Source organism: Oncorhynchus nerka, linkage group LG7 (genome assembly GCF_034236695.1).
Source record: "Oncorhynchus nerka isolate Pitt River linkage group LG7, Oner_Uvic_2.0, whole genome shotgun sequence".
Classification (NCBI taxonomy): Eukaryota; Metazoa; Chordata; class Actinopteri; order Salmoniformes; family Salmonidae; genus Oncorhynchus; species Oncorhynchus nerka.
The window spans coordinates 15,387,734-15,409,900 of record NC_088402.1 but is presented as its reverse complement, the minus strand read 5'-3'; the positions used below and the strand labels follow the sequence as shown (position 1 = coordinate 15,409,900).

The 22,167-nt window shown below is 44.1% G+C and overlaps 1 protein-coding gene across 2 annotated transcripts in view; it reads right to left on the bottom strand.

Annotated features, from left to right (window-relative positions):
- Positions 1-1,428: 1,428 nt before the first annotated feature.
- LOC115120804 (collagen alpha-2(VIII) chain-like) overlaps positions 1,429-22,167 on the bottom strand; it is a 127,528-nt gene continuing 106,789 nt past the window's right edge. The window contains exons 2-5 of one of the 2 annotated variants that reach the window (XM_065020257.1): positions 21,057-21,247; positions 3,248-6,634; positions 3,137-3,213; positions 1,429-3,022 (exon numbers count right to left, since the gene is read on the bottom strand). In XM_065020257.1, coding sequence (XP_064876329.1) covers positions 4,728-6,634; positions 21,057-21,213 — 2,064 coding nt within the window. In that variant the 5' untranslated portion in view covers positions 21,214-21,247 and the 3' untranslated portion in view covers positions 1,429-3,022; positions 3,137-3,213; positions 3,248-4,727. Of the gene's footprint in view, positions 3,023-3,112; positions 3,214-3,247; positions 6,635-21,056; positions 21,248-22,167 lie in introns of those variants that run through there. The other variant, XM_065020256.1, reaches the window with a different exon arrangement.

The following is a 22,167-nucleotide window of genomic DNA, read 5'->3' as shown; positions in this document are numbered from 1 at the left end:
ATTATTTGCACACACTGCAAGCTCTGAAACCAAGTGAAATTGTCTATGACAAGGAATAGACAAAAGGAGAGTAACAGTCTGTCCGACCACACCACTCAAAAATGGCTTTCCGAATGTCTGATATACAGTACATAACAAGAACAAGTCTTGAATTGACTAGTAGACTTACACAACAGTAATGATACACAAACTTTGCTTAAGGATGTTCAGGTTCTGATGAGAGGATTAGGGGCACCGAGACTAGTGAGAGTGCATTGGATAAACCTAAAACACTGAACATGAGACACGAGGCTCAACTCAGTCAAAACCGATGACCGTTTCTCCAGAACATTTCAAAAACATAATTCTTTAGACACAGCTATACAGCAAGTGTATTAATATGCAGACAACAGAGCAATATCTCTACATTCATTCTTCCTCTTATTTACCATAGGAACCTGGATAACCATTGTGAATGAACGTTGGCCTCAGGTTCTTAATCTGAATACAACTTCTACTCTTGGGTATTGTTACAGAAAGAGAACTCAAAATCTAGGAAAATGAATGGGTGCTACCTACCATTCTGCTATATCCACCATGAATAGCATCAGGGCAGTCTAAATGGTGTATTCTCACCATTGATGACCAATAGTAAATAGATCTAATGATGGAAACATACTATATGATGCCCCTACATTGAACTTACAGCAAGGGACTGTGATATACTGTATGATATAACCTTGAGCCCAGGGTCACTGGAAAATTAAGGTCTTCACCATAAACCTTCATGTTTTTATTCCAACATTACTGTCGTCTTACTTTGAATACATTTCCCACGTGTCTATTTGACATTTCTCCTCTTTGCATGATGTGTAGCCCACTACTACTACCAAACCAAATCCTTCTCTTTGCGACATTGACCAAGCTATAGGACCATACATGTGCATTTAGGTAACCTTCATGATGTGTAGCCCACTACTACTACCAAACCAATTCCTTCTCTTTGCGACATTGACCAAGCTATAGGACCATACATGTGCATTTAGGTAACCTGCATGATGACACACATGTCCTATTTGAACCACATCAGATCTTCAATTCAAAACTGTGGTGGAGTATTAACTAGAAATGCATGACTCAGAAAGCATGTTCCATGGAGTTCACCCTCTGCAGTTCACCCAGGTAAAGTGTTAACGGCTGGGAGTTAAAAAATAGATACAGAGAGAAACACTGTACTGCACTAGGAGAACTCACACAGCAAACACCCTTCTCACCCTTGTCCCACCGTTTCTCCCAGAAATAACAGAGCCATGTTAACTGTTATGCAAGAACAATTTCACAACCACAGAGCCTCTCTCTCACTCCCTCCCTCCCTCTCTGTCAGTCTCTCTCTCTCTCTTTCTCTCTCTCTCTCTCTCTCCCTCCCTCTCTCTCTCTCTCTCTCCTCTCTCTCTCTCTCTCTCTCTCTCTCTCTCTCTCTCTCTCTCTCATGACTTATTATGGAGATTCATGTATGGTCATTTCCAAAAGTTAACCTTTCATATCCTGTCACAAGACTTCCACTAGGAATATACTGTGGCAACATCAGATGTTCCATTTAACCAAGCAATGGACAAACCATTTTAGTTGCGGATGTATCTTTAGATGGAAAATGAATGTATAGCCTTTATGTTATACTGAGGCTTATGGAGGATTATACATTGTTACTGTACATTTATCATTACAATGAAATAACTATAGCACCAAATACTGGGAGCGTTGTGTAAGATCATTTGAACTGCACCCAATGCACCCATTGGGTTTCATCTGAACCTTGAAAGGGTTACTCTGTAGAAACAGGTTGGATGGCCTTTAGCCAGTTGTTAATGTGATTTGTAGTTGTGATGTGCTTTGTAGTTTGTAGACACAATGAGGCTTTTATTGTGAGCTATCCCTCAGAACGTTCACTCTAAATGTTCATGTGAAAGGTACTAGGGCATTGATTGCTCGGCTGCAGCCATGGCGTTAGCGGACACAAGAAGCAGTGATGTCATCAATATGTGTGTGCCATAGAGCACGAAATGAGGGTGACATGGGAGCTGCAATGCAGGTAGTAAATGGGAATACCCACAGAATGGATCGATGCAGGGAAACATGACATTGATCCGAACGCATTTGGCCCACAATTTCTGTCTATTAGCTGACGCATAATGTATTTATTAATATAATGATTAACTTACACATTTATTCATAGATTTATTTATTTGTCTATTTAATGTGTTCTATATACAGTATTTATAATTCTTTAGGTTACTGGTTACTATTGATGCTTTTTCAAAGAAGAGGAAAACGGGGGAAAGCATGGTTACTCTTCCATGTTTAATACTGCTGTCTCTATGTGTCCCCTGCTTTGTGTGGATCTTACACAAGTTGGATAGAGCAATGACTTCTTATTGGTCAAGTCATAGCCATGATCCAAAACCATCACCTTCTAGAATGACCAGCAATGACTTCTTATTGGTCAAGTAATAGCCATGATCCAAAACCGTCATCTTCTAGAATGACCAGCAATGACTTCTTATTGGTCAAGTCATAGCCATGATCCAAAACCGTCACCTTCTAGAATGACCAGCAATGACTTCTTATTGATCAAGTCATAGCCATGATCCAAAACCGTCACCTTCTAGAATGACCAGCAATGACCTCTTATTGGTCAAGTCATAGCCATGATCCAAAACCGTCACCTTCTAGAATGACCAGCAATGACTTCTTATTGGTCAAGTAATAGCCATGATCCAAAACCGTCACCTTCTAGAATGACCAGCAATGACTTCTTATTGGTCAAGTAATAGCCATGATCCAAAACCGTCACCTTCTAGAATGACCAGCAATGACTTCTTATTGGTCAAGTAATAGCCATGATCCAAAACCGTCATCTTCTAGAATGACCAGCAATGACTTATTATTGATCAATTCATAGCCATGATCCAAAACCGTCACCTTCTAGAATGACCAGCAATGACTTCTTATTGGTCAAGTAATAGCCATGATCCAAAACCGTCACCTTCTAGAATGACCAGCAATGCACTTTAGAATGACATTGAGTCATAGCCATGATTATAGAATGACCAGCAATCTTATTATTGATCAATTCATAGCCATGATCCAAAACCGTCACCTTCTAGAATGACCAGCAATGACTTCTTATTGGTCAAGTAATAGCCATGATCCAAAACCGTCACCTTCTAGAATGACCTTCTTATTGATAGAACATGATCCAAACCGTCACCAGCAATGACTTCTTATTGATCAAGTCATAGCCATGATCCAAAACCGTCACCTTCTAGAACGACCAGCAATGACTTCTTATTGATCAAGTCATAGCCATGATCCAAAACCGTCACCTTCTAGAACGACCAGCAATGACTTCTTATTGGTCAAGTAATAGCCATGATCCAAAACCGTCATCTTCTAGAATGACCAGCAATGACTTCTTATTGGTCAAGTAATAGCCATGATCCAAAACCGTCACCTTCTAGAATGACCAGCAATGACTTATTATTGATCAAGTCATAGCCATGATCCAAAACCGTCATCTTCTAGAATGACCAGCAATGACTTCTTATTGATCAAGTCATAGCCATGATCCAAAACCAGAAAATTAGCACCCAACAGACAACTAGAAGTTGACTGTCAAAACATCAGAGCATACTGATAAACAATGATCCATCGATCCCTATAACAGGTATTTAAAAAAAATTTTTTTAAGTAAAGTGAAAAGTATTGGATATTATTTCACGTAAGGAATTGTTTATTGAATATACACTTCATACTGTATGTGTAATGGTACATCTTTATGTGAAATATTGATTTAAATAGGAAGGACGCGCACACAGAAGAAAATGGGAGGTTTTTGTGCAGGAAGTGACTGCAGCCAGGGGAACCAATCAGAGCCCCAGGGTCTGACGATTTCATCCTACTGATGTCAGAGCATTTGGGTAGGATGTGCAGTCACATGGGTAGGTCTAATGCTACGTTCATAACCAAGTGGGAAGGTGGTATTTACAACATACGACTGGATAAAAAAACACTTTAACGCTCCTCTAACTGGTAATTACTAGTGGGAAACTCGTCTATCATCGCTGAGCTCCGACTTCTCCCACATGCTGACTTCCAACGTCACCTACTAAGGAAATTATAACAGTATTTATGACAGTTAAATGCAACAACAAAACATTATTTATAAAAAGCAAGCTATTAATATTGTTTTTAAACACCATAATATTTTACAAGCACGATAGCTGTTAGCCAATCGGCGTTTCTCAATGAGTTCAAAGAACGTGATTGCATCCAAATGGTATGTACCACCTTCCCAAATAGTTATGAACGCAGCATAATAAATGTTACTTAGACAAAGTAAGGCACTTAATAGTCCGAATCCAATAAACAACAACAATACAGACAACGATGACAAAATAATAATAATAATAACAATTATGACAATAATAATAATTATAATAATATAAGCTAAAAAAACAAACACGTAAAAATAAAAAAAAAGACATTTTAAAGAAAGAGATAAAAACAGAGCACAGCATGAAGTAACCTTCTCCTGCTTTTGAATTCTCCATCTTCCGTTCACAACGTCTTTTCCTGTCGTTGTTGATGTTGTTGATGATAACATTATACAGGTGGTGTTATTCTGGCTGCCGGTGTTTTGATACAGGGACATCAGAAGGCACCCTAGGTGATAGTTGACTAGCAGGCCATTATGTGGGACAGAGCAGGAACCCTGAGAAGGACGAGTGGATGTATTCGGTGGAGTAGAGCCCGTTAGCCTGATCCGAGGGCATCTGCATCCACACCTGGTCGTTCTCCTTCAGCTCAAGGACAGCGCTACCGGACGCCTGGTCCATGTAGCCCTTCTTGTACTCGTCGTAGGTGTATGTGGCTGGAACATAGTTCTTGTACAGTGCCACCCACAGACTGAATCCCTTTATGTGCACGTGGTAGGCAAAGTAGTAGACGCCAGACATGGGGCTGGTGAAGATACCGGTGGCAGGGTTGTAGGCATTCTGCCCGTTGTACAGGGTCCTGTCGAACTTGATGGGCGTCCCAGAGGGAGGGAAGGCTGTGGTGAGGATGGCGGTAAACGCGGGCGCCAGGGTGGCGGTGAGATCTGCACGGCCAAACTGTGGTTTTCCGTTTCTCCCGTCTGGTACCTCGTCCCCACCCAGCCCTGAATCCGTTAGCCCAGCCACCCCGGTTTGTCCGTTTCCTGCAGGGCCAGGGGGCCCGGGTGGCCCTGGAGAGCCGGGGTTGCCGTTGAGTCCAGAGTTGCCGGGCTTTCCTGGGGGACCTTGGGGACCTGGAACTCCTTTTTCTCCGAGCTTGCCCAGACCTGGAAGACCCGGCAGCCCAGGTTCGCCCTTCAGACCTGGGATACCCTGTGGCCCCATTGGCCCTGAAGGCCCCTGCAGACCGGGGATTCCAGACTGGCCTCTTGGTCCTGGAGACCCAACAAACCCAAGCTCCCCTTTTGGTCCAGGATTGCCTAACAGACCTGGATTTCCTGGCAGGCCTATGTGCCCTGCCTCGCCTTTGGGCCCAGGTTTTCCGATAGCCCCGTTAGGGCCCGGGAGCCCTTTGTCTCCAGGAATGCCTGGTTTTCCAGACATACCACCAGGACCCTGGTCCCCTCTGATCCCTGGCAGACCTGGATGCCCCTGTGGACCCAACTCTCCCTTCAGGCCAGGCATGCCGTGTTTTCCTGAAAGCCCCATGGGGCCCTGTATTCCTGGTGGTCCTGGCTGTCCATCTGGGCCCACGTCTCCTGGCTGTCCTGCCATCCCAGGCTCTCCCTTATCTCCAGTGACGCCTGGTCCCCCGAAAAGGCCCTTGTCTCCCTTTGTCCCTGGTAGACCAGGTTTGCCATAGCCAGGACCTCCAGGAAACCCTGGAGAACCCCTCTGTCCTGGCTCACCTTTAGGCCCAAGTGGACCGGGTCCTCCAGGCAATCCATCATTACCAGGCTTGCCCAATCCGACGGATCCTGGCTGGCCTTGCAGCCCTGGACCTCCAGCCTTCCCTGGCTCTCCTATTCCTCCTGGGAGCCCCTGGTCCCCTTTAGGCCCAGAAGGACCAGGAAGCCCGTTAAGTCCTGGTTTTCCCATGCCCTGATTACCAGCTGGCCCTGGGGGGCCCCTGAGCCCATTGGGGCCCCTGGTTCCTGGCAATCCAGGATTCCCATTGCCATTCTCTCCCTTGAGTCCACGCTCCCCAGGATTTCCAGGCCCACCTTTCTGTCCTGGTTCTCCACGAGATCCAGGTTGGCCACTCCCACCTGGAAGGCCAGGTTTGCCATTAAGAGACAGGCCAGCTGGGCCGGGGAGACCTGGTTGACCTGGAAGTCCTCTGGGGCCTGGTTCACCCCGGAGTCCAACCTCGCCATTATTCCCAGTCATCCCCTTAATTCCCCCTTTTCCTGGGAGACCCGGAAGTCCTGGCTTCCCAATGCCCGGAAAGCCTGGAGGCCCCTGAAGGCCAGGCTGGCCATTGAGACCTGGTTTCCCCAGCCCTGGTTTTCCCGGAAATCCCGAGGGCCCAGTTGGGCCTCTAGGTCCAGGTTTTCCTTGGGGCCCTGGCTCGCCCTTTACGTCCATCATGGGTGGCATGTCTGTAGGAGAAAATGGAAGATCATGTGATTACCTGTTCATCCCCTTTCAAATCCTTCATTATCTTACAAAATGTATCTTACATTTTGAAAAATGAAACATTTCCAAGCATGCGTCCCAAATGACATCTCCAATGCTTCCCAAATTCCCTATATAGTGCTCTACATTTGACCAGGGCCCTAAGGTAAATAAGGTGCTGTTTGGGACATAGCCCCAGTTAGTTTTTTTTCTTTAGTCAGTGACTTGGCTCTGTAAATAGATGAGCAAAAGGTTTGTAAATATGTCCTTAAAACAGCACTCAATAATCCTGGATTTGCAATAACCTATAATTGATTTTACACTTGATTGAAAGAGGCATTCGGTTCAAGTCACAGTAAACTGAATTGAAAAACCTACAGTGAATACTGTATAGATATGGTTCTACATTAGTGCCAGTGTGCATCTGCATTGCCAAATTCATGCCATTGTCTAATTACAGTGCCTTGCGAAAGTATTCGGCCCCCTTGAACTTTGCGACCTTTTGCCACATTTCAGGCTTCAAACATAAAGATATATGGAATATATATGCTTCTACACCTGCATTGCTTGCTGTTTGGGGTTTTAGGCTGGGTTTCTGTACAGCACTTTGAGATATCAGCTGATGTACGAAGGGCTATATAAATACATTTGATTTGATTTGATATAAAACTGTATTTTTTTGTGAAGAATCAACAAATGGGACACAATCATGAAGTGGAATGACATTTATTGGATATTTCAAACTTTTTTTAACAAATCAAAAACTGAAAAATTGGGCGTGCAAAATTATTCAGCCCCCTTAAGTTAATACTTTGTAGCGCCACCTTTTGCTGCGATTACAGCTGTAAGTCGCTTGGGGTATGTCTCTATCAGTTTTGCACATCGAGAGACTGACATTTTTTCCCATTCCTCCTTGCAAAACAGCTCGAGCTCAGTGAGGTTGGATGGAGAGCATTTGTGAACAGCAGTTTTCAGTTCTTTCCACAGATTCTCGATTGGATTCAGGTCTAGACTTAGACTTGGCCATTCTAACACCTGGATATGTTTATTTTTGAACCATTCCATTGTAGATTTTGCTTTATGTTTTGGATCATTGTCTTGTTGGAAGACAAATCTCCGTCCCAGTCTCAGGTCTTTTGCAGACTCCATCAGGTTTTCTTCCAGAATGGTCCTGTATTTGGCTCCATCCATCTTCCCTGTCCCTGCTGAAGAAAAGCAGGCCCAAACCATGATGCTGCCACCACCATGTTTGACAGTGGGGATGGTGTGTTCAGGGTGATGCGCTGTGTTGCTATTACGCCAAACATAACGTTTTGCATTGTTGCCAAAAAGTTCAATTTTGGTTTCCTCTGACCAGAGCACCTTCTTCCACATGTTTGGTGTGTCTCCCAGGTGGCTTGTGGCAAACTTTAAACAACACTTTTTATGGATATCTTTAAGAAATGGCTTTCTTCTTGCCACTCTTCCATAAAGGCCAGATTTGTGCAATATACGACGGATTGTTGTCCTATGGACAGAGTCTCCCACCTCAGCTGTAGATCTCTGCAGTTCATCCAGAGTGATCATGGGCCTCTTGGCTGCATCTCTGATCAGTCTTCTCCTTGTATGAGCTGAAAGTTTAGAGGGACGGCCAGGTCTTTGTAGATTTGCGGTGGTCTGATAATCCTTCCATTTAAATATTATCGCTTGCACAGTTCTCCTTGGGATGTTTAAAGCTTGGGAAATATTTTTGTATCCAAATCCGGCTTTAAACTTCTTCACAACAGTATCTCGGACCTGCCTGGTGTGTTCCTTGTTCTTCATGATGCTCTCTGCGCTTTTAACGGACCTCTGAGACTATCACAGTGCAGGTGCTTTTATACAGAGACTTGATTACACACAGGTAGATTGTATTCATCATCATTAGTCATTTAGGTCAACATTGGATCATTCAGAGATCCTCACTGAACTTCTGGAGAGAGTTTGCTGCACTGAAAGTAAAGGGGCTGAATAATTTTGCACGCCCAATTTGTCAGTTTTTGATTTGTTAAAAAAGTTTGAAATATCCAATAAATGTCGTTCCACTTCATGATTGTGTCCCACTTGTTGTTGATTCTTCACAAAAAAATACAGTTTTATATCTTTATGTTTGAAGCCTGAAATGTGGCAAAAGGTCGCAAAGTTCAAGGGGGCCGAATACTTTCGCAAGGCACTGTAGTTTTGTTTGTCAAGACAATGATGCAGGGAATTCAGGAACAGTACCCAGGTTAGGTTCTCCTTTAGGGTGTCGAATATTGGACTAGCTGATCTAGTAGGAAGTTGGCTAAAGAAGAAAAACAACTGGAAGCGAGACCGAACAGTTTTTTTCAGACAAGCTTTGACCCACAGTAGCTTAGATCAACACTTGGTTTGGTATGAGGTTTAGGTAAACACCATTAAGTAGCCACCGGGAGTTTAGAACTGGGCACGTGGATTTGACAACAACAATCATCCCATTCGTCTGTACTGTCATTGTTGATGATACATTTGTATTTTGACTTACACTTATTAGAATAAAAAACATGAGCTGGCGCACACCCAGAACAATTATTTTGTGTGGAGGTACTGAATAACGGCGAATAAACTATAAACTATATGAAATAAAGAGAGTCGCACACTCCATATATAAACTCACACCCTGAAGACGGCACAGTGATGCCGAAATGTTGGTGATTTACCCAATAAATAACTGGGAGTTTATATATGGAGTGTGCGATTCTCTTTATTTTTTATAGTTTATGACATACACTTATTAAACATCATCAAAATAAAGTAGATAGGAATTTCTGTTGATTTGCTGGCAATTTTGTACTTAAATTAACTTAAATACAGGCAATAACTATTGAGCAATACTGAAGTGTCTTGATTTTCCACTTATTGCATTTGTGGAAGAGGTAATACCAATGCAATTTAGTTTCATGGCCAATAGGTGGTGGTAGCTGCTTACCATTTACACAAGCCATAGAAAGACCGCAAGACGTGTGAATCCAGAATAGAATAGATGTGTGTCCAGAATGGCTGATGTAGGCTACCACTTGTTGATCCCATCCATCATTGAACTCTAAAACCAGGGTATAGGCCTTGTTTATGCTGGCATAGGATCCATCTCATGTCAAAACTTCAGGTAAAGTATCTTCATAGACATAGGAATGGACAAAGGTAGCCAACATCATAGATGAATGGACATAGGAATCATAGGAGATGATTGTGACCAACAGGAAAAGGAGGAGCGAGCCACGCCCCCATTCTCATCGACAGGGCTGTAGTGGAGCGAGCCACGCCCCCATTCTCATCGACAGGGCTGTAGTGGAGCGAGCCACGCCCCCATTCTCATCGACAGGGCTGTAGTGGAGCGAGCCACGCCCCCATTCTCATCGACAGGGCTTATAAAATAAAATAAAGGTAAAAAAAATTTAAAAAGTGGAACAGGTTGAGAGCTCCAAGTTCCTTGGTGTCCACATCACCAACAAGCCTATTCCCCCTCAGGAAACTAAAAAGATTTGGCATCAAAAGGTTCTACAGCTGCAACATCGAGCGCCTGACTGGTTGCGTCACTGCCTGGTATGGCAACTGCTCGGCCTCCCACCACAAGGCACAACAGAGGGTAATGCGTACGGCCCAGTACATCACTGGGGCCAAGCTGCCTGCCATCCAGGACCTCTACACCAGGCGGTGTGAGAGGAAGGCCCAGTACATCACTGGGGCTAAGCTGCCTGCCATCCAGGACCTCTTCACCAGGCGGTGTGAGAGGAAGGCCCAGTACATCACTGGGGCAAAGCTGCCCGCCATCCAGGACCTCTACACCAGGCGGTGTGAGAGGAAGGCCCAGTACATCACTGGGGCTAAGCTGCCTGTCATCCAGGACCTCTACACCAGTCGGTGTCAGAGGAAGGCCCAGTACATCACTGGGGCTAAGCTGCCTGCCATCCAGGACCTCTACACCAGTCGGTGTCAGAGGAAGCCCCTAAAAAAATTGTCAAAGACCCCAGCCACCCCAGTCATAGACTGTTCTCTCTGCTACCGCATGGCAAGCGGTACTGGAGCGCTTAGTCTAGGACCAAAAGGCTTCTCAACAGTTTTTTACCCCTAAGCCATAAGACTCCTGAACATCTAATCAAATGGACTATTTGCATTATACCCCCCCCCCCAACCCCTCTTTTAAGCTGCTGCTACTCTCTGTTTATCATATATGCATAGTCACTTTAAGTCTACATTCATGTACATTCTGCCTCAATTAGCCCCGCTAACCGGTGCCCCCGCACATTGGCTACCCGGACAATCTGCATAATGTCCCCCCAACCACCACCCGCCAACCCTTCTTTTACGCTACTGCGATTCTCTGTTCATCATATATGCATAGTCACTTTAACCATATCTACATGTACATACTACCTCAATCAGCCCGATTAACCGGTGCCTGTATATAGCCTCACTACTGTATATAGCCTCTCTACTGTATATAGCCTCACTACTGTATATAGCCTCTCTACTGTATATAGCCTCACTACTGTATATAGCCTCACTGCTGTATATAACCTCGCTACTGTATATAGCCTCACTACTGTATATAGCCTCACTACTGTATATAGCCTCACTGCTGTATATAACCTCGCTACTGTATATAGCCTCGCTACTGTATATAGCCTCACTACTGTATATAGCCTCACTACTGTATATAGCCTCACTACTGTATATAACCTCGCTACTGTATATAGCCTCACTACTGTATATAGCCTCACTGCTGTATATAACCTCGCTACTGTATATAGCCTCACTACTGTATATAGCCTCACTACTGTATATAGCCTCACTACTGTATATAACCTCGCTACTGTTATTTTCACTGTCTTTTACTGTTGTTTTTATTTCTTTACTTAACTATTGTTCACCTAATACCTATTTTTTTACTTTACAATTGCACTGTTGGTTAGAGCCTGTAAGTAAGCATTTCACTGTTGGTTAGAGCCTGTAAGTAAGCATTTCACTGTTGGTTAGAGCCTGTAAGTAAGCATTTCACTGTTGGTTAGAGCCTGTAAGTAAGCATTTCACTGTTGGTTAGAGCCTGTAAGTAAGCATTTCACTGTTGGTTAGAGCCTGTAAGTAAGCATTTCACTGTTGGTTAGAGCCTGTAAGTAAGCATTTCACTGTTGGTTAGAGCCTGTAAGTAAGCATTTCACTGTTTTTTTTCGGCGCTTGTGACAAATAAACTTTGATTTTATTTTATTTGACATCCTCCTACGGAATTTTCTTAGATTTTGAATGCTGGAATATGCTTTTGTCAATCGTTGTTTCATGGTGAGTTATTGATAATGTGCCTGCCATGAAAGGAACATGTTTTGAGGCAACTAGGGGCCCTTGTCCCCGGTAGAATGTAATGATCTAGAATATTTTCAGTGACTCTCGGCACAAAAGGCACTCGACGAAGAATATGGTAAATGCAGTAGCTAGGGTCATGTTTGGTCAGGAGCGCAACTTTCACTGCATTTCTGTCCTCCACAGTTTTATCCTTGGAATGTGATACAAAACGAGGCAACTGTGTGCTTTAGGACCACGCGGACGCCTCCGAGTGGTCGGGTAGGCTGTTTGAAGTGTTTATCCGACCCCCCAAAAAGTAATAATTTTGGTGGGGTAAATTGTCCCCCCACTTCTAAAACCAAAGTTGCGCCCCTGTGTTTGGTTATGGGAAGCTGAGAGAGAAATCACTGGTCGTTAGGCTACTGTTTATTTAGCTCCACTGTGGGGGAAACATTGTGACACGCACATGCCTACAATCACTCTTGCTAACACATTACGTCACAACAGAGAGAGAGAGAGAGAGAGAGAGAGAGAGAGAAAAGTCATTTGAATTGAATTGAGAGGGAGGCCTGGAGGCATAGACAGAGAAATTCATTCAAACATCAATTAAATCCGATGCTCTCTCTTTATCTCTCTCTCTCTCTCTCTCTCTCTCTCTCTCTCTCACTTACTTTCGCCTCTTCTCCCTCTCACACACTAAGTTAATGTAGCATACGTAAAAGAAGCTGAACACAAATGAACGTGTTACAGTTCATAAGAAAATCAGTAAATTTTTTAAAAATCATTAGGCCCTAATCTATGGATTTCACATGAATGGGAATACAGATAAGCATCTGTTGGTCACAGATACCTTAAAAAAAAGTAGGGGTGTGGATCAGAAAACCAGTCAGTATCTGGTGTGACCACCATTTGTCTCATGCAGCGCAACACATCTCCTTCACATAGAGTTGATCAGGCTGTTGATTGGGGCTTGTGGAATGTTGTCCCACTCCTCTTCAATGGCTGTGTGAAGTTGCTGGATTTTGGCCGGCATTGCAACACGCTGTCGTACACGTCGGTCCAAAGCATCACAAGCTTGCTCAAATGGTGACATGTCTGGTGAGTATGCAGGCCATGGAAGAACTGGGAAGTTTTCAGCTTCCAAGAGTTGTGTACAGATCCTTGCAACATGGGGCCGTGCATTATCATGCTGAAACATGAGGTGATGACGGCAGATGAATGGCATGACAATGGGCCTCAGGATCTCGTCATGGTGTCTCTGTGGATTCAAATTGCCATCGATAAAATGCAATTGTGTTTGTTGTCCGTAGCTTATGCTTACCCATACCTTAACCCCACCGCCACCATGGGACACTCTGTTCACAATGTTCATCAGCATTCCGCTCGTCCCCACAACGCTGTACATGCTGTCTGCCATCTGCCCAGTACAGTTGAAACTGGGATTATTCCGTGAAGAGCACACTTCTCCAGCATACCAGTGGCCATCAAATGTGAGCATTTTCCCACTGAAGTCGGTTACGAGGCCGAACTGCAGTCAGGCCAAGACCCTGGTAAAGATGACGAGCACGCAGATGAGCTTCCTTGAGGCGGTTTCTGACAGTTTGTGCAGAAATTATTCGGTTGTGCAAACCCACAGTTTTATCAGCTGTCCAGGTGGCTGGTCTCAGATGATCCCACAGGTGAAGAATCTGGATGTGGAGGTCCTGGGCTGGTGTGGTTACAGGTGGTCTGAGGTGAAGAAGCCGGGTGTGGAGGTCCTGGGCTGGCGTGGTTACACATGGTCTGAGGTGAAGAAGCCGGGTGTGGAGGTCCTGGGCTGGCGTGGTTACACATGGTCTGAGGTGAAGAAGCCGGGTGTGGAGGTCCTGGGCTGGTGTGGTTACACATGGTCTGAGGTGAAGAAGCCAGGTGTGGAGGCCCTGGGCTGGTGTGGTTACACATGGTCTGAGGTGAAGAAGCCAGGTGTGGAGGCCCTGGGCTGGTGTGGTTACACATGGTCTGAGGTGAAGAAGCCGGATGTGGAGGCCCTGGGCTGGCGTGGTTACACATGGTCTGAGGTGAAGAAGCCGGATGTGGAGGCCCTGGGCTGGTGTGGTTACACATGGTCTGAGGTGAAGAAGCCAGGTGTGGAGGCCCTGGGCTGGCGTGGTTACACATGGTCTGAGGTGAAGAAGCCGGATGTGGAGGCCCTGGGCTGGTGTGGTTACACATGGTCTGCAGTTGTGAGGCCGGTTGGACATCCTGCCAGATTCCCTAAAATGACGTTGAAGGCGGATTATGGTAAAGAAATGAACATTACATTCTCTGGCACCAGCTCTGGTAGTCATTGCTCCAGTCAGCATGCCAATTGCATACTCCCTCAAAACAAGACATCTGTGGCATTGTGTTGTTTGACAAAACGGCACATTTAGAGTGGCCTTTTACTCTCCCCAGCACAAGGTGCACCTGTGTAATGATCAGGCTATTTAATCAGCTTCTTGATATGCCACACCTGTCAGGTGGATGGATTATCTTGGCGAAGGAGAAATGCTCACTAACAGGGATGTAAACACATTTGTGCACAACATTTTTGAGAAATAAGCTTTCAATGCTTATGGAACATTTCTGGGATCTTTTATTTCAGCTCATGAAACATGATACCAACACTTTGCATGTTGCTTATATATTCTTGTTCCGTATAGATTCCCTACATACTGGTCTTGACGAGAAGAAAAAAAACTGTTCAGGGAGGTTCTCTTCTGCGCTGTTCAACCTGTCCAGTAAATGTTGAGGAGTTAAGATGGAGCTGCAATATGTCACTTTTTGTGCTACCCGATCAAATTCACATAGTATTGTGAGTTATAGATCTGTCATCATCGTTAGAAGGAAGTCTATGAAGTGGTAGATCTGTTCTATGTGTGCTATTTCTATACTTCATGTTCTTAGGGTTTGTTTTTAAATCTTTTGCTTTCGGTTTAGTACACCAACTTCAAACAGTTGAAAATTAAATATTTTTTGTTTTTGAAAATATATTTTATTGCGGTTTAGATGGTACAATGATTCGATACACCAGTGGTCACCAACCAAGATTACTTTCTGAGTCAAATTACAAGCCGAGATCTACTGCTCAGATTTTCTTTTAGATATGAAATGTAAGCATATGCAACATTAACCAATTAAAAACAATTCTGTAGCAATGAGGTTTGTGCAGTAAGCTATAGGCCCAATACATTATCACTGCATGTTGGCTATAGTTGAATTGCAAATGTTGTTGATCTTCTCAGACCATTTTGAAATTAATTTGTTGTTTTACTTGTGAGGCACAGCTGAGTGAGCATAATCATTTGTTGTTTTACTTGTGAGGCACAGCTGAGTGAGCATAATCATTTGTTGTTTTACTTGTGAGGCACAGCTGAGTGAGCATAATAATTTGCTTCTTTTTTTTTACTGGACTGGTGGCCTGCATCTGATGGTCAGTCTGAGAGGAGCGAGGGAGCATCTGATGGTCAGTCTGAGAGGAGCGAGGGAGCATCTGATGGTCAGTCTGAGAGGAGCAAGGGAGCATCTGATGGTCAGTCTGAGAGGAGCGAGGGAGCATCTGATGGTCAGTCTGAGAGGAGCGAGGGAGCAGTGTTGACACCTGAAATGGTTCAAAATGGGAACCCTTTGCCTTCCCGGCACTAGGGCTGCCTACCGCCAAAAACACAAAAACATGTATTTTTTAATATGAACGCAAGGCTTTATCGTTAGGTTTTATATAGACATGTTTGGAGATCGACTAGGAATGCCTTGGAGATCGACTAGGAATGCCTTGGAGATCGACTAGGAATGTCTTGGAGATCGACTAGGAATATCTTGGAGATCGACTAGGAATGCCTTGGATATCGACTAGGAATGTCTTGGAGATCGACTAGGAATGTCTTGGAGATCGACTAGGAATGCCTTGGAGATCGACTAGGAATGTCTTGGAGATCGACTAGGAATGTCTTGGAGATCGACTAGGAATGCCTTGGATATCGACTAGGAATGTCTTGGAGATCGACTAGGAATGTCTTGGAGATCGACTAGGAATGTCTTGGAGATCGACTAGGAATGCCTTGGAGATCGACTAGGAATGTCTTGGAGATCGACTAGGAATGTCTTGGAGATCGACTAGGAATGCCTTGGATATCGACTAGGAATGTCTTGGAGATCGACTAGGAATGTCTTGGAGATCGACTAGGAATGTCTTGGAGATCGACTAGGAATGCCTTGGAGATCGACTAGGAATGTCTTGGAGATCGACTAGGAATGTCTTGGAGATCGACTAGGAATGTCTTGGAGATCGACTAGGAATGTCTTGGAGATCGACTAGGAATGCCTTGGAGATCGACTAGGAATGCCTTGGAGATGGACTAGGAATGCCTTGGAGATCGACTAGGAATGCATTGGAGATCGACTAGGAATGTCTTGGAGATCGACTAGGAATGCCTTGGAGATCGACTAGGAATGCCTTGGAGATCGACTGGTTAGTGACCACTGCTCTACGCTATACATTGCTTGTTGTCTCACATAAACTGAAATTAAGAGAACTATTCCATTTTTTGCAAACAGGAAATGGCAGAGCAAGTTCTGCATATTGCACCTTTAAAGTCCAAAAGCGGATGTCCCGTCAGAGGCTTTCTTTCCTTTTCCCTTGAAAACCAGAACCTCCAGTTGTTGGGGACTCAAATACAAACACAGTGTCTGACTGTCTAAAGTGAAAAACAGTGGTAACGGCAACCAGATGGTGGGAGGAACAAGGCCTACCCAGAGTCTAGCACACACACACGCACACACACACACACACATACTGTGCAGGGCCTAGTGGAACCCAGCGGAGTTCAGAAAACAGTGGGCAATCAGAGCCTCATCAGACCTAGTGAACCCCTGCCAATTCCTACTAGACCCAGAGAAGGCAAAGAGGCGTAGTCTCCGCACTGTCTTTTTACTGCCCACCAAGGACAAATAAGGCACAAGCTTTACTACACAAATATATGTGTCTGTCCTGTCTCCATCTGGGATGGCCTCCATATCAAATATACAACCTGGATGTCGGTGAGGGGGAAATGGATATACTGTTTTCTTCTCTGTGTGGGTGGTTTTTGTCAATGTCTCTGTTGATATTTTGTCCTACTAGTAGTTTGTCCTTATGAACCCATGTTTGGATATTTGTCCTAATTATATAAATCATGAGGTTCCTTGATCCAAGCAATAGTACTGGCTCTCTGGGAGAGGCAGTGAGATGCTACTGGCTCTCTGGGAGAGGCAGTGATATTCTACTGGCTGTCTGGGAGAGGCAGTGAGATTCTACTGGCTGTCTGGGAGAGGCAGTGATATTCTACTGGCTGTCTGGGAGAGGCAGTGATATTCTACTGGCTCTCTGGGAGAGGCAGTGAGATTCTACTGGCTGTCTGGGAGAGGCAGTGAGATGCTACTGGTTGTCTGGGAGAGGCAGTGATATTCTACTGGCTCTCTGGGAGAGGCAGTGATATTCTACTGGCTGTCTGGGAGAGGAAGTGAGATTCTACTGGCTGTCTGGGAGAGGCAGTGAGATTCTACTGGCTGTCTGGGAGAGGCTACTGGCAACCTCAAACTTCAAATCAAGACAATGGCAATGGATTTGGATGGATCAATATCTTGTGATGGTTATAATATTCTGGTGAAGACTGTTATAACAAAGCAGGGTACAGTGCATTCGGAAAGTATTCAGACCCCTTCACTTTTCCTATTTTTTTTTTACATTACAGCCTTATTCTAAAATGAATTGAATTGCTTTTTCTCCCCACATCAATTTACACACAATACCTCATTATGACAAAGCAAAAACAGGTTTTAGACATTTCTGCTAATGTGTTAAATAATAAAAAACTGAAATATGATATTTAGATAAGTTTTCAGACCCTTTACTCAGTACTTTGTTGAAGCACCTTTGGCAGCCTTGAGTCTTCTTGGGTATGACCCTACAAGCTTGGCACACCAGTATTTGGGGAATTTCTCCCATTCTTCTCTGCAGATCCTCTCAAGCTCTGTCAGGTTGGATGGGGAGCATTGCTGCACAGCTATTTTCAGGTCTCTCCAGAGATGTTCAATCGGATTCAAGTCCGGGCTCTGGCTGGAGCACTCAAGGTCATTCAGAGACTTGTCCCGAAGCCACTCCTGTGTGGTCTTGACTGTGTGCTTAGGGTCACTGTCCTGTTGGAAGGTGAACCTCCCCCCCCAGTCTGAGGTCCTAAAGTGGGTTTTCATCAAGGATCTCTCTGTACTTTGTTCTGTTCATCTTTGCCTTGATCCTGACTAGTCGGTCAGTCCCTGCCGCTGAAAAACATCCCCACAGCATGATGCTGCAACCCCCATGGTTCACTGTAGGGACGGTATTGACCAGGTGATGAGCGGTGCCTGGTTTCCTCCAGACGTTTGGTATTCAGGCCAAAGAGTTCATTCTTGGTTTCATCAGGCCAGAGAGTTTTGTTTCTCATGGTCTGAGTCCTTTAGGTGCCTTTTGGCAAACTCCAAGCGGGCTGTCATGTGCATTATACTGAGCATTGCCTTCCGTCTGGCCACTCTACCATAAAGGCCTGATTGGTGGAGTGCTGCAGAGATGGTTGTCCTTCTGGAAGGTTCTCCCATCTCCACAGAGGAACTCTAGAGCTCTGTCAGAGTGACCATTGGGTTCTTGGTCACCTCCCTGACCAAGGCCCTTCTCCCCTGATTGCTCAGTTTGGCTGGGCGACCAGCTCTAGGAAGAGTCTTGGTGGTTCAAAACTTCTCTCATTTCAGAATGATGAGGCCACTGTGTTCTGGGGACCTTCAATGTGTTGGTACCCTTTTCCAGATCTGTGCTTCGACACAATTATGTCTTGGAGCGCTACGGACAATTCCTCAGGGCTTGGTTTTTGTTAGGTACTGTCAACTGTGGGACCTTATATAGATGGGTGTGTGCCTTTCCAAATCATGTTCAATCAATTGAATTTACCACAGATTGACTCTAATCAAGTTGTAGAAACATTTCAAGGATGATCAATGGAAACAGGATGCACCTGAGCTCAATTTCGAGTCTCATAGCAAAGGGTCTGAATACTTATGTAAACAAGTTTCCAAATATGTATGAAAAGAATATTTTGCTTTGTCATTATGGGGTATTGTGTGTAGATTGATGAGCACATTTGTTTTCTTTAATTCATTTTAGAAAAGGCTGTAACCTAACAGAATGTGGAAAATGTTAAGGGGTCTGAATACTTTCCGAATGCACTGTTTTTGGGAGGCTATTGAGTTGAATAGAGTGGGAGAACTCTATCTGACCTCGCTATCTGTAAGACATCAGGGAAGAGCATCATTACATTGCTTACATCTACAGTTTTATAATACACATGCTAACCATTGTAATCAAAGTGCTGAACTTTGAACTCTATCTGTCAACAATGAAAGATACAGGGAGCGTTGGCTTCTTTCTTTAATCTAATTTATCTCTCTGTTTTCCTAGAAGAGAGGTACATTTTCACTGTTGGGGAATGTAATGTTCTCTCTGGCTCAATCATCATCAAAATATCCCTATTTCCAACAATCCACTTTCTCTCTCCATCCCCTCCTTTAGCACCTAAGGTTCCTCTGAGAACTCTTGCCCGATAAATAACCTTTGAGTTAAGTGTGGGGTTCTAAATGTGGCATCTACGGTTCTTCAGAATTTTAAAAGGTTCTTGAAATGTGTTTCATAGCACACAGCAAATTTGCCAGTATTAACTAGTGTTGATTTTTCAGTGTCACATGTCTGGTGTTTAATTCAAGAGTTAAATTAACACTGCAAAGAGTTCAGTTAAATTAACACTGCAAAGAGTTCAGTTAAATTAACACTGCAAAGAGTTCAGTTAAATTAACACTGCAAAGAGTTCAGTTAAATTAACACTGCAAAGAGTTCAGTTAAATTAACACTGCAAAGAGTTCAGTTAAATTAACACTGCAAAGAGTTCAGTTAAATTAACACTGCAAAGAGTTCAGTTAAATTAACACTGCAAAGAGTTCAGTTAAATTAACACTGCAAAGAGTGCAGTTAAATTAACACTCAGTGGTGTAAAATAACCCCAGTGTTGGTGTTAATAACCACAGTTAAACCAAAACCACGCCCATCATTAAAACATTTCCCAGCATGCTCTATTGGAGGTTGATCTTTAGAGATGTTTGTTTCAATATTTTTGAATTGATCTTATGCTACTCGATATAACATATATTGTTCTAAACTATTCCAGTCGGTTACTTGGACTTATTGCACTTGTTACTGAAATGGTTGTTCCAGTTTAGATGTTTAAGTTGGTCTCATTTCTTAGTCTTCCCAACCCCAGCAATGATTCTTAATGCAGGTTGAGGGTGAATAATAATTTAAGTTGTTAGATATCCCCACTCTCGCTGGATTCCCATAGGAATTACACATCACTTTGCAAGCCAGCATAATGTGACTTGGAGGCCTGATGTGGACTGTAACCCATGAGTTTCAGGCCACTGTATTAGAGTAAAACTAGGCCCTCAGAAGAAATCCTTATAAAATATACATTATATTGTCTAAAATAATCTATTTTAATAACAACACTTAGGATCTCACTTGGTGAAGACCACAAGACTAAACATTTATTAATTCAACTGGTAAGTTTAAAATTCACTCAAAAAGGCACTGTGGGAAATATATAAATACGGCTTAAAACCCTACAGCGGGGATATCTAATTCCGGTCCAGGAGTTCTGAAACATTTCTGGTTTAGGATTTTTGTATGATTCTTCAGAGACCTTAAAATGGTTCAGCCTTGGCATCGCTCTTAAGAACCTCCTCTGAGTTGTTTTCCCATCCTCCTTCTCTTTGGCCTCCTCTCCCATCTCATCTCTTCTCTCTCCTATATTTCTGAACCAGAGCTTCTGTAAGCCACATCTAAGCATTCATATGCATTCAATCTTGGCTGTGGCTTCTGCAGGCAGAGGCTGCTATGCAGGCTTAAGCTAGTGGGTAATCAGTGAAAACCTTTTCTCCTGCTTCCCGCATTCCTTAACCACTGGGTGACGTACTACATACACACACACACACACGCGCATGCACGCACACGCACACACTCACCGAGGTACTGTCCCTTGCCCTCTCGGAAGGGAGGTCCCACAGGGCCCTTCATCATGGGCTGCATGTACTTCATCTGGGGCATGGGGGGGTAGCCTCCTCCAAGGACACGGCCCCCCAGCAGCAGCAGCACACAGACAGGAGCCAACAGCATGGTCATCTGACTCCCCGGCTCTAGGTTTAGCTGCTAGCAACTGGAATGGAGAGAATGAGAAAGGGAGAGGTTGAGATATTCATGATTGTTTGGTCATTGGACTGTGTGAGAGAGAGAGAGAGAAAGAGAGAGAGAGAGAGAGAGAGAGAGGGGAAAGGTAAAGAGGTAAAGAGATACACACAGAGAGAGAGAGAGGAGAGGGGTGAAGAGAGAGAGAGAGAGAGGAGAGGGGTGAAGAGAGAGAGAGAGAGAGAGAGAGAGAGAGAGAGAGAGAGAGAGAGCAGTGGTAGCGCAGGGGTTGGTACCTGGCTGGCTGAATATGTTTACATTTGATCATGTGTAAAGAGGCTTCGTGCCCTTGACATCACAAGAGCTTAGATTTGGGTCATTCCAGAGAACAAAACCGTATTCTCAAAATGACAAATAACACTCAATACTCAGATGATGCAGAACATATCTGGTTAGCATTAGAACTCTAGTGCCAGTGAGTCAGTCTGGTTAACATTAGAACTCTAGTGCCAGTGAGTCAGTCTGGTTAACATTAGAACTCTAGTGCCATTGAGTCAGTCTGGTTAACATTAGAACTCTAGTGCCAGTGAGTCAGTCTGGTTAACATTAGAACTCTAGTGCCAGTGAGTCAGTCTGGTTAACATTAGAACTCTAGTGCCAGTGACTCAGTCTGGTTAACATTAGAACTCTAGTGCCAGTGAGTCAGTCTGGTTAACATTAGAACTCTACTGCCAGTGAGTCAGTCTGGTTATCATTAGAACTCTACCGCCAGTGAGTCAGTCTGGTTAACATTAGAACTCTAGTGCCAGTGAGTCAGTCTGGTTAACATTAGAACTCTAGTGCCAGTGAGTCAGTCTGGTTAACATTAGAACTCTACTGCCAGTGAGTCAGTCTGGTTATCATTAGAACTCTACTGCCAGTGAGTCAGTCTGGTTAACATTAGAACTCTAC